This window comes from Mastigoproctus giganteus, chromosome 9 (genome assembly GCF_048544385.1).
Source record: "Mastigoproctus giganteus isolate SK-2022 chromosome 9, ASM4854438v1, whole genome shotgun sequence".
Taxonomy (NCBI): Eukaryota; Metazoa; Arthropoda; class Arachnida; order Uropygi; family Thelyphonidae; genus Mastigoproctus; species Mastigoproctus giganteus.
The window spans coordinates 37,762,940-37,776,470 of NC_143583.1; the positions used below are offsets into that span (position 1 = coordinate 37,762,940).

Consider the following 13,531-nt stretch of genomic DNA (forward strand, 5'->3'; position numbering starts at 1 on the left):
ATCTACAATACTGAAAAACCAAATAAAATTAGAAGTGCATGACACTGGAGCAGCGATTTAAAAAAAAAAACAGGAAATGAATTAGTGGTGGAAAACATGAGAAGCTCGAAACAAAACTTTTTGAGTGGTACCAACAAATGTTTTTATCTAATTTGCCGATATCAGGTCCAATGTTGCAAGAAAGGGCAAATTATCTTGCTCAGCAACATGGAATTAGAAACTTCAAATGTAACAGTGGCTGGCTCCAAAGATTTAAAGACAGGAGTAACTTGATTTTGCAAAATGTTTGTGGTGAGTCTGGATTAGTCGTCAAAGAAAAGGCTACAGACTAGTTGTGTTCTGTATGGTCCATTCTCAAAAAATATGAGCAAAGGATATTTTTATTTTTGACGAGACAGGTTTATTTTATAATTTGCTAACATTGCCACCTTATGTACACACATTTTACAAGTAATTACCACAGAAGTAATTAGCATAAACCGAACAGTGAGGCTGCAATTCAGTTGTCAGTACAAAACTATGCCCCCTTGTGATCAGTAAGTTTTCCAAGCTAAGATGTTTAAAAGAAACTAACCCACTTCCCTGTGATTATGAGGCCAATTGAAGTGCCTGGCTTATGGTCAGAATTTTTCAGTTTTGGTTACCGAAAGTGGACAGAAGAATGGCTTTAGAGCCATTCTTTGATATGCAACATAGAAGGAGGTCACAATTTGGAGCAAAATTGGAATGCCTTGGATGCTATCCATAATCTTGTTATTGCTTGGGACAGTATTGCACCAAATCCTTCAGAAAGAGTAACTTTGGAGGAAATATCATCGAAAAACGTGGTCTTGCAGATGAATATGATAGGAACGTTGAGGAATTTGGTGTCGAATTCGAAGAGTTTGTGAAGGTGTGGATGATGAAGTTGCTACCACAACAATGATAACAGCAGAAGAGCTGCCAAACACCAAGCAAAACAATGTTTTTGTTACCAGTGACAGCTGTTGCTGGTAACAAAAACACACTGCCATCTAAAAAAGATGCCCAAAATGCATTGAGCATAATAGAGAATGTATTGGTCTGCAGTAACATTGATAAAGAAACAACTATTGTATTTGATAATGTCTGTGCTGTAGTTAAAAATGCATATAGGACAAGAACTGTGCAAACAACACTAGACTCTTTCTTTAAATTAGATTAATTTATTAAAAAGTTAATGATTTGTATGTTTCCTTTGTATTGAGATTGTAATTATTTTTACTGTGATACTAAAATATTGTATATATTAAAATATATACTAATGAATGAGTTAGTGCCATTGCACCAAGTTTTGTTTGTAGCAAACTGCCAGAGACAATAATTGGCATCTTTTTAATTGTATCTCATATTGGGAATACCTTCACAATGAATTGCAATGGTATTGCGCTACCTCAAATAAGTAACGCTTCAACAATGGAGAAGACTAATGTTACTTATTCTCGGCATATACCACCACCCAGACAGCACCGTTTCAAGGCTTGTTTGCTTCTGCTTAGTAGGCAGGTAGGTACACTGGTGTTTCAATCGTGACAATTCACAATATGAGATACAATTAAAATGATGCCAATTATCTACTCCGACACTTCACTACCAACAAAACATGTTGCGATGGCACTAACCCATTCACTACTTAATGTTACGCCTAGTCTCATGCTTTATGCAAAACAATCATCTTTGTTTATAAAATGTATACTGTACAATACTTTCATTTCCGTTAATTGCTTTTACCTTAGTTTATCTAACAAATACAGGTCGACCATCACTAATACGGCCATCGATAACCCGGTTCCACTGCTAATTCGGACATAATTTCTGTGAACGTGATTTCAAATTTCCCCGGTCAGCGCACCGACCTGCCACTACTGTTTTTGGTGGCATTGGTTGCAACATCAGCTCTCGGCATGAACACCGGCAAGCTATTCTTACTTGTTTTTGTGCATTTATTATTATAACCTGCTCACATTTAGCCCCAGCCATGGTTCCAATGCATAAAGGAAGTGCTTCTCGTTGGTGTAAAGCGCAAACACCGTACATTGTCCATAACAGATAGTTTGATGAGTCTGAGGACGAGGGTTGCCTGTGCGGACGTGCCTTTCTGCCGCTCTTGGAACAGAGAAGTTTTTTTCTGATTTATTTTCTGCTTTATTAGTTTAAATTGACATTAACTTATTTTCTAGAGTAGCTTTATATTCCTATTTATGGTACTTAAGTTTAAAGTAACTTAGATAGAGATTTTGTAGGTATTACTTAGTATCGGAAAGGGTATCAAATCCACGTGTTTACCGATCGTAAATAGCCGCCACTGCTACGCGAAAATTAATCAGTAAAATCTGTTAATCTTGTTGAACTTCATTGGCAATTAAATTGTACTTTTAACTATACATATAACCACTTAGGTTACGTAATATAAATAATTAGTAAAAATAAATAATTAATACATAACTTGATACGGAAGTTATATAAAGGGATTTCGTAGATAACACTCGTTACTGAAACATAAATATTTCGTAGATAACACTCGTTACTGAAACATAAATATAGCTTTATAGCTGTGTTGAGATACAAGTTTAGGATTTAATTTTGTACTGAAATTGAAATTTTTATTGAAAGTAAATCGAAATCATGACTCAAACTAGAGCAGCAAAGCAAAAGGCTCAAGTTAATGGGAATGCTGTGGCTCAGAGGAGAACTGAGGGGGGCAGTTGCCCTCTGAATCACAGCCTTTTAAGATGCACTATTTGCTTGATGTTTGCGGAGCAGTCAGGTATGGGACATGATACTGCCATGGGGGATGTCTTTGTATGTGCTCGATGCAAGGAGCGTAAGGAAATCAGGTGTCAACTCAGCATTGTTATGGGCCTATATGAGAGCTTGAAGGACAGGGTGGATGCCCTCGAAGGATTACAAGTGAGGGGCCCATCAAGCTCTCATCTGCCCACACCAATGCCAGAGCTTGCACTTGGTCATCGCGCAACATAGCGGCAGCCCCCAGGCAGAATGCGCTGGTCCCAAAGGAACTAGTAGTTGTTATTGACTCTATTGTCAGGGAAACGGGAAACATGCTTTGTAAAAAGGATAGGTGGAACAGGACCAGTGTATGTCTGCCAGGGGCAAAGGTTGATGACGTAGAGCGGATATCATCTTTTAAGGGCACAAAAGGTGATATAGTTGTACACATTGGCACGAATGATATTAAGAGTAGGAGACCGGCGGAATTACTTAACAAGTACAGGTCACTGATGAAAAAAAGCCATGAATTAGGGTTGAATTTGAAAGTGTCTGCAATTCTTCCCAGACACGATAGGAGGGAGTATATGATGAGAGCCCTGTCGATCAATTCGGCCCTGGAAAGATTGTGCAGGGCTCAAGGGGTAGAATTTTTTTCAGCCTGGTCTGTACTTGTTAACAGGAGAGACTGCTTCTACAGGGATGGGATACACTTAAATAGAAAGGGTGCAAGAATGTTTGCTGATGCTATCGAGGCAGTGTTAGGAGGGTCGGAAAACTGCTAGATTGGGGGGATACAAGGACTAATAGATTAACAGGTGCCACTGGCAGAGGAGAAAGTGATTCTTGCACTGCTTCTATTGGAATGAGCAGCAGCCTGGAAAATAAGATGCAGGATATTTCAGGGACTGCTGGGAATCATTGGGGTACAAGTAAACACATGGGTTGCGTTAGGATGGCTAAGAGGAAGAGCAGGTGCATGTATACTTGCGTGTACACCAATGCTAGGAGTCTAGTAAATAAATTTGATGAATTTGAGGTATTGCTCAAAACATCAAAGGCAGATATTGTTGGGATTTCAGAGACGTGGTGTCACACAGAAATAAGGAATGCAGAACTGGAATTTGGGGAGTACAACGTCTACAGAAAGGATAGACAGGATAGGAAGGGGGGAGGGGTTATGCTATTAGTTAAGAAACACATAAAATCCAAGGAAGTGAAGCCAGTCGACATCGCTGGACAGTGCAGTGTCGAGTCAGTTTGGTGTGACATAAGCATTGGGAGATCAAAATTGAGAGTAGGAGTGTGCTATAGGCCTAATGACTCTGATGAGTATAATAAGAAACTGTACAGAGAAATAGAGTGGGCCAGTAAATCAGAGAGTCTTATTATGGGGGATTTTAATTTCCCAGATATTGACTGGAATTTGGGGGCTGGTCACTCACACACTAGCAAGGCTTTTGTGGATTTATTGGATGATTGTTTTCTACATCAGCATGTTCGGGAGGCAACTAGAGGGAGTAATACTCTTGATTTGATTATCAGTAGTGATTCTTCATGCATTAAGAATCTGCAGATAAATGAACCACTAGGTGGCAGTGATCACAGTGTTCTGAAGTGGAATTTACTCAAAGAGGTAACTACCATTAGGGGTAAAGGGAAGGGGTATTGCTTTCGTAAAGGTGACTACGATGGACTGAGACAGTATTTAAATTCTATACAGTGGGATCAACTGATGATGTTACCAACAGCAAATTCAAAATGGGAAGCATTCAAAGAACTGATCTTGGAAGCTACTAGGCTTTACATACCAACTAAGAAATATTGTTCAAGGTTTAGGCCTAAATGGATGTCAAATGAACTAATGAGGCATATGGCAGAGAAGAAAAATGCATGGGATACATACAAATTAATACGTGACACAGAAGCCTATGATAGATACAAGTTGATCTGTAACCAAGTTACAAAGGAGGTTAGGCAGGCAAAGGCAGATTACGAGAAATCCTTGGCAAAGGATGTGAAGAAAAACAGCAAAGAGTTCTTTACTTATGTAAACTCTAGAAGGAAGGGGATGAATCAGATTGGTCCACTTGATATCGATGGGTCAACTGTTGATGATCCTGCTCAGGTAGCTAACAAACTAAATGAATATTTTGCATCGACATTCACACATGAGGAGTTATTCAGCGAGGGGAATGCCAGAGGTGTATTCAACTCTGGCAGTAAGCTAGAGAATCTTGTAATAACTGAGAGTAAAGTGGAGGAGAAATTGTTGAAGATAAACACAAGAAAGGCACCTGGGGTGGATGGAATCTATCCAGTTATATTAAAGGAGGCAGCAATGGAAGTAAGCATACCCTTAGCCATAATTATGAGAGCTTCTTTGGACTCAGGGGAGGTACCCATGGACTGGAGATGTGCAAATGTGACCCCAATTCACAAAGGAGGATCAAAGGGTGACACAAGTAATTATAGACCTGTGAGTTTAACTTCTGTTCCCGGAAAATTAATGGAGGCACTGGTTAAAGAAGCACTGCAGGATCATCTAGACAAGACTTCAGTTATAGCTCAGACACAGCATGGTTTTGTTAAGGGGAAGTCTTGCCTGACCAATTTGATTGGATACTATGATGTAGTCCCAAAAGAACTGGATGCAGGGAATAACTTTGATATTATATACTTGGATCTTAGAAAGGATTTTGATACTGTTGCACATGGAAGACTGCTGCAGAAATTGGAGCAGTGTGGCATTGGAGGCAAATTGCTGCTATGGATAAAGGGGTGGTTGAGGGGGAGAAGACAGAGAGTGGTAATCAATGGACACTGCTCATCGTGGACTAATGTTATTAGTGGAGTCCCTCAGGGTTCAGTATTGGGTCCATTATTGTTTTCTGTATTTATAAATGATATTGATGATGGTATATCAAGCTTAATGTCCAAGTTTGCAGACGATACGAAGGTTGGCAGGGTTGTCAAGGACACTACTGACACTATGCTGCAGCAACAGGATCTGGAAAGGTTGAGCAGATGGGCTGAGAGGTGGCAAATGAAGTTTAACGTTGACAAATGTAAAGTACTACATATGGGAAACAGCAACCCCAGAGCAACGTATCAACTCTGTGGTACTACACTGACAGTGGTAGAGAATGAAAGGGACGTGGGGGTAGTTGTGCAGGCAGATATGAAGTTTTCTGAGCAGTGCAGACTGGCTGCAAGAGTAGCTCATGGTGTATTGTCGATGATATATAGGAATTTTTCTAGCAGGGATAAGGAGGTGATTATTCCCTTGTATAAGGCAATTGTCAGACAACACCTAGAGTACTGTATACAGGTCTGGAGTCCTCATTTCAAGAAGGATGTAGAGATGCTGGAATGAGTACAGAGAAGGGCAACAAGATTAGTGAATGGAACAAAGGGGTGCTCTTACGAAGAAAGGCTTAAGTTTTGCAAATTACAGTGTCTGGAGACTAGGCACCAGCAAGGTGATCTGATAGAGGTGTATAAAGCCTTGAATGGTTTGAGCATGCTCAATGCTAATGGGATTCTTTCTCTTGCTCAGAATAATCACTTGAGAGGGCATAAATTCAAATTGAGAAAATACAGATGTAGGATAGACGTGCGGAAATTTGCCTTTAGCCAGCGGGTGGGTGGTTAGTGGAATAGACTTCCATCCCTTGTCGTGGAAGTTGATAGCCTAAATAAGTTTAAGGATCAGCTGGACAGGCATTTCGAACGAACAAAGAGGTGAAGTGGAAGTGGGTTTTTTTTTATTTATTTATTATTATTTATTTATTTATTTATTTTATTTTTTTTTTTCTGGCTGGTGCTGCATTAGCTTGCTTTCTTGCATCAAATGCCTCTACTAATGCTAAAGTTCTGGAATCATATATAACAGTGAAAATTTTGCTTTCATTCATTTTACGTTTTCTTTTCAGTGCCTTGTAGTGGATCTGAAAAATTTACTGCCGCGTCAGTTTATCGCATTTTGCCGTCTAGAAGCAATGCGATGTGTTTGGTCAAATCATAAAAAGTTATTTTTTATTTAAGTTTCTGCCTTAAGCTATGATTAGCATATTTTTGGAATTTTATGAACTGTGAGGGAATAGTACGGAAATAAAAAAATAAAAAAAAACACATGTATGGAAATATGTGAGTTGATAGGTAGATTATGTATTTTAATAGTTACATGTATCACAAAAATAGTAAAAAATACATTATTTGAACACTATAACAATTGGTTAATTTTAAATTAAACTAATTATAACATTAGGTATGTCATAAAGTAAAGTAAAGTGCAGCCATTATCAACCCACTGCAGGGTGGAAGCCTCCTCAACAATTCATGCTGAGGGAAATGGACCATAATCTGCCACCCTGGTCCAGTGCGGGTTGGCAGATCGACCGTATTCAGCAGTCAGGGGCTTGAACCCCGGTCTACTCAAAGAGCGTGTGCTACTGCAGTCCCGCTCATGCCCACTCGTCATAGTGCACTGCAAAAATTCAAAATGAATGTTTATGCAATCTTCAGAATCAGTCCTGTTGGGATAATTAATTACTAAGGAACTATAATATTTACAACACAGTATGAAAATTATTAATGATAAATATTATGCGCTATACCTCTTAGATAATCAACAATATCACCTTGTTCATCGTATGCACTAACAAGCCTTTTAATTCGTTCATCACAATCGCGATACTTCTTTTTTGAGAAGAAGTATCTGTAGTAGAGATACATATGTATCTGTACTACAGAAGCTGAAAGTATTGGAATCGGCTATGTCCCCGCAATCAATAACTATAGATTTTGAGACGGCGATGATGAATGCTTGCAGATGAGTTTTTCCTGACGCTTCGCAACAGGGTTTTTTCCACTTTTCACAATGTATTTTTCATTCCATTCAGAATAATGGATTGAAACAACGTTATGAAACTGATGCTAATTTTGCTTTAAATATGTGAATTTTGGCAGCAATTGCATTTGTGCCCACTCCTATTGTGACGGTCGTTTTTGAACATTTGTGTGAAAATGGTGTTTTTCTTCCAGAATCGCAAGAAGTTGTTGATTATTTTGAGGATACATAAATTGGACGCCCAACCAGACGACATCTTTGTCGACCACCAAAGTATTCCCATGAAATGTGGAACGTATGCCAGCTTGTTCTTGAAGGATTACCAAGAACGAATAATTCTGTTGAAGGGTGGCATAGAGGATCTGAGGAACAAGTCGCCGCTTATCATCACAACATTTGGAAATTTATCAGTTGCATTAAAAAAGAAAAAAGTATTAACAATATTGAACAATATTTAAGTGGAAGTGATCCGAGCAACAAAAAAAAAAAAGAAATATCGCGATTGTGATGAACAAATTAAAAGGCGTATTAGTGCATACGATGAACGGGGTGATATTGTTGATTATCTAAGAGGTATAGCACATAATATTTCTTATTAATAATTTTCATACTGTGTTGTAAATATTACAGTTTCTTAGTAATTAATTATCCCAACGTGACTGATTCTGAAGATTGCATAAACATTCATTTTGAATGTGTGCAGTGTACTATGACATACATAATGTTATGATTAGTTTAGTTTAAAATTAACCAATTGTTATATTGTTCAAATAATGGTTTTTTACTATTTTTGTGATACATGTAACTATTAAAATAAATAATCTACCTATTAAATTACATATTTCCACACATGTTTTTTTATTTCCGTACTATTCCCTCACAGTCATAGAATTCCAAAAATATGCTAATCATAGCTTAAGGCAGAAACTTAAATAAAAAATAACCTTTTATGATTTGACCAAACACATCTCATTGCTTCTAGATGGTAAAATGCGATAAACTGACACGGCGGTAAATTGCTGGCGATAAACTTTCCTAGAGACTCGCCTTGTAGATCACAGTCGGGTCCATAAGATGAACTACATGTGCTATATGTATAGCTTATGGATAGAAACCACATAACGTCTTTCCCCTGTTTCATTTTAATCGGGTCCCCTCTAAGCTGCTTAGTTACCAAGTTTTGTGGCTCACATATTCCAAGTGTTTCCTCATATGTCTGCCCTTTTTAAAATCTCACTAAATGTTTTTCCCATCATTTGAACCTTATTAAAAGCTTGATGTTCCCTTGAGAGCAGTTTTTTTTTTTTTTTTAATGAGACCTCAAACACAAAAGGTATTAAAACTTTATAGTAATTGATTGGTTGAAGGCTGAGAAGACAGGGGGTTCTTGTTTACATTAGATTTGAATTGCTGTAGATTGTAATTTTTGGGATTTACATTTGAAGGAAAGAAGATTGTTTCAGAAAACAGAAGTAGAAGAGATAAATGAGGAAAAGGAAAAGTTGGTTCTATGTGCTGAAGAGTGAAAGAATGCTGGCTGATTGCAGCATGGGTTTGGTCTGATTTGGAAGAGAGTGGAGGAATTATAGATGCAAAGTCAGAAAAATAGTGCCAATTAAGCTATCTGTAGGAATGGCAGGCAGCAAAAACTGAATGTCTGTGAGACAGACAGAGATTTTGTAAGAGATGAGTCATTAATTAATCTGAGTGCACTCTCTTGAATAGATTCAAGGAGCTTGAGAGCAGCTGAAGCATCACTCTTAATGTGGGAACAGCATTCTATAGTAGGGCAGATTTGAAATTTATACAGAGTGAGTAGTTGTTTAAAGGAAATGTAATGTCAAGAGCATAAATGAACCCCAGTTTTTTGATGCAGAGGAGACTATTTCAGATGTGCTTTTGTCAAGAGAGGTTACACTGAATTCCAATCCAAACACGTAAAAGGAGATCCTTCATATGTGATCTTGTCTAGAAATCTGAGTGTCATTCAAGATGGGTATCGGAGCAGTAGATTAGTTTTTGCAAGAATAAGAGAGGACTGAGTTTTAAATGGATTAGAATTAACTAAGTTTTCTTTTCTTCTTTGGTGAATTACCTGGAAATCAGCATTTAAGAAATCAGTAGTGGATATTTGAATAGTGGAGGCTGTTTGTGTAGAACAAACAGCCTGCACTGTTTTCTCGGACTGGAAGGTGGAATATAATGTCATTAACAAAACTATGGAGAGCATTTCCAGTTAGTGGAAGAAGGCCATTGATTTCCATACAAGAGGAAAGGACTGTGAGAAAGAACTGAACCTCTTCAGAAACACCAGCACTAGTGCAGAAGTTAGAAGATAAAGCATATCCACCTCTATATGTTTTCTTTCTGACCATTGTGCAGGTGTTACCATTATATTTTTATCATTATATCTAGTTTTAGTGCACCGTAAGCATGATGCACTAAAACTAGGATACACTCACATTGCACATTCCTTCCTTGTCCGAGCAGAACTTCCAAGGTCCTAATTTGTGATACAGTCAAATAAATACTTTTAGACTGTCTTGAATATGCAAATGAAAGACAAAAAAAATCTTTGAAGCTCTCTACCAAATGCAGTCAATTATCTCCATTACAAAACCTCCTACGTAATGACGCTGACAGACACATATTGGCCACAATTGCCCTTGTGTCGTGAAACTTTCATACCAACAGCAACAACAAAACCTCCTTAGTGATTAAACAAGTATTACAGATATTCAGTTTCATAATGGGAATTGATCTTTTTCCAATGTGCAAAGTTTTAGGTAGATTACCAAAAACTTTTAAATAACCAACTTCTGTATGGCATAGTTGCAGTTGGTGTTCATTTGGAGACATGGTAATGAATAATATCAGAGCATGACATATGAAGAGATATATGTCATGCTCTGATAGTAATAATTCATTTCAAAATTTATTAAATGATAAACTTATCAAAGATAATCACTTAAAGCAAGTAATGCACTTTTACTATAATTAAATCATTTACAATTAGTATTTTTCAAGTAACAGAATTATAACATAGTTCCTGGAAAATAGCAGTACAATAACCTATGTGCCTTTCAGTAATCTGTAACTAGTTTGAAAGGCTATGGTTCTGTGCTGTTTAAACAACTAACAAACAAATGTACTTACATGGTGAAGACTGAAGACCAAAAGAAGCCTGGGCCAAAATTTTCCAAAGATATCATTCCCTACATAAAACCCAACAATGAAAATTTAATCAGAAAATGGGACTGGCAGAGGACAATTTTTGGCAAAATATAGAAATTAAATGGATAAAATATGCCAAGGGAAAAAAAAAATTAAATTAAGAATACCCTAGACTAGAAACATTCCAGAATAATCAACAGCAGGAAAAAAAAAAAATTAGATTTACCTGTGGGGGTGATGAACTTTGGAAAAGAACAAAACAAGTTGGCCTCACACCTATTGATATTGGCAGTAACCCACAGATACATACATTGGGTTAGTGAGGCAGTTTTGCCTCTATTATAGCAAGTCTATGAAGTGTATGAAATACGTATATGAACAGGCATGGAACAAAAGTCTTCACACATCTTCAAATGATTTTGTTTCTTGTTTCATTGATTAGGAAACCTCAATGCGAACAAAATAAATTCCTACAACGAAAAATGAGAAATGAGCAAAGTAACAGTGCCAAATACAAAGGAAAATATCCATGACTGGTTGGAAGGTTCGTGACCATTTCAGGTCATCACTCAGATTGAATTACTGTAATATTTATAATAATAATTAGAGAAGTGTAGTTCTGAACTGATAGGATTTAGCTAAGAGATATGGAAGGACTTTTGTTCTCACAATTGGAAGATATTTTGGATAAAACAAGGACCACTTTTAGTAGGTTCTTCAGTCCTCCTATAAATTTACTCTACCTTTCCCTATCTTCACAATACTAGGTGGAATGGACTTCCACCTAGTGTTGTGAAGATAGAGAAAGTTACTCTCTGAAGGCAAATTTATTTACAATCCATTCTGCAACTAGCCTTTTTTCAATTTAAATTTATGCTCCCCTTAAGTATACTAGGGAAAGAGTAAAGATGCCACTGGCATTTAGTTTGAGTTGCAATTTATAGAAAGAAAAAGAAATGTTCCATTTATACTTACCCGACCACACAGGTCAGGGAAGTTTACAACTAATTTGATAAGAATATTACCATTTACAATATTTAGTGACCAGGTGGAAACTAACTGCGATCAACTCATGTGTGTACTACTGTACTTCTGTTTGACCCCTGTCATGTCAGGCCTAACAAAACTTGCTGCCAAAACCTGGAATTAAACTACAGATTTCTATATCTTCAGTCTAACGTTCTTCCAACTGAACTTTAAAAATATCCTTTATGCCCCTGGCTAATCTTTTTGCTCATCTCTGCACTTTTTCCAACAGATTTACATAGTTCTATTATCCAAGCAAAACAGTTTTTTTATTTTATAAATTTACTTAGTTAATTATTCACTAAGGTTGTGTTCAGTCCTGCTCTTGGTACCATGTGTCTTTCCTTTCCCCCTACCCTTCAGAATTATTCTTAAATTGGTGATTAAATTTCAGTAAACTAATGCTAAATAATAGCTGATCTGTAAGCTGCTATTGCAAAGTGATATCCATTATAGTACTGACTAATTGCAAAATAGTATAGTAGTAAAATATGTTATGTTCAGTTAATTTAAAATATACAGAATCACAGTATTAGTTTTTTTTCATATAAGAATGTTTATATTTATAGGGCCTTACATCTCAACAAGCTAGAGAAATATATGAACGGGATGGTCCTAATGCTCTTACACCACCAAAAAAAATCCCTGAATGGGTCAAGTTTTGTAAAAATCTGTTTGGTGGATTTGCTCTTCTTCTGTGGATAGGAGCTGTTCTTTGCTTTATAGCATATTCTATTCAGGCTGGAACTTTTGAAGAACCACCTGATGACAATGTAAGCTTTTAGTTTATTATTACTTGCGATTAGAATTCAACATATATTTTATGATGTTATCTTTCAGGCTCAAGTTTGATTATTGTTCTAAAAACTTCAGTGTTATAAAGTAAGATAAAGACGAATAAAACAAATGCTGGCTTTTCAACAGCCTTGGATGTCTTTGTCAACCTTAGCCACTTAGGTTAAACTTTAGTGGAGAGCTATATTTACGGTAAATAAATCTGTACCAGCACAACATGGGAAGATCAAATATACTGGTTACTGCTTATGAAATATCTTATATCATCTGCCATCCTTTTGAATTAATAAATTGTTTGTATATGGTATTCAATTCTGAGCTCTGAAGGTATTCAATTCTGAGATAAATCAAATGTGGGGGAGATGATAGTGATATAATGATACTTCAGCCAATGGCAATAATACACTTTATGGGCACAGTTGACCACTTTAACATGATTTGGATCAAGTGTATGTTTCCTATTCCCTAGCCAAAAGGGAATCCAGAACATCACCCCCCCTCCCACTAGCCATCAAATGTTTGTCTGTGTGGTCAGTCAGGTTTAACTTGCTTGACCACTGACTGAAGGTTACAATTCAGAAATGTATATGCACTCCACTTTAAAAATCTGTTCAGTAATATAGTTCAGCTGAATCTTTCCAACAGAGTTTTGTGGGGAACCATGTCTGCATAGATTGCATTTAACCAGAATGAGCTCATTATTTGGACTTGCACTGCCTTACCATTAATATCCAGACACCCCTCCAATGATAGTTGGTCACATTCACATCCTACCCAAGTACCACATGTCAGACACAGAATATAAATATGCTTGTAGACCTTTGAGGAGATTGTGAATGCAAGGTACTGCAGTTGACTGAGTTAACTGACTTCTAGAGCAGAATAAGGTGCCACATAGTAATTGGTCTGTATGTGGCTGCACTGAAGATCCCTAGA

At 37.1% G+C, this 13,531-nt stretch overlaps 1 protein-coding gene across 1 annotated transcript in view; it reads left to right on the top strand.

Annotated features, from left to right (window-relative positions):
- The window catches only part of LOC150080152 (sodium/potassium-transporting ATPase subunit alpha-like), a 379,958-nt gene that overhangs the window by 98,724 nt on the left and 267,703 nt on the right, over nt 1–13,531 (top strand). The window contains exon 4 of the mRNA XM_090380992.1: nt 12,370–12,573. Within this exon, the coding sequence (XP_090237118.1) occupies nt 12,370–12,573 (204 nt within the window). The remainder of the gene's footprint in view (nt 1–12,369; nt 12,574–13,531) is intronic.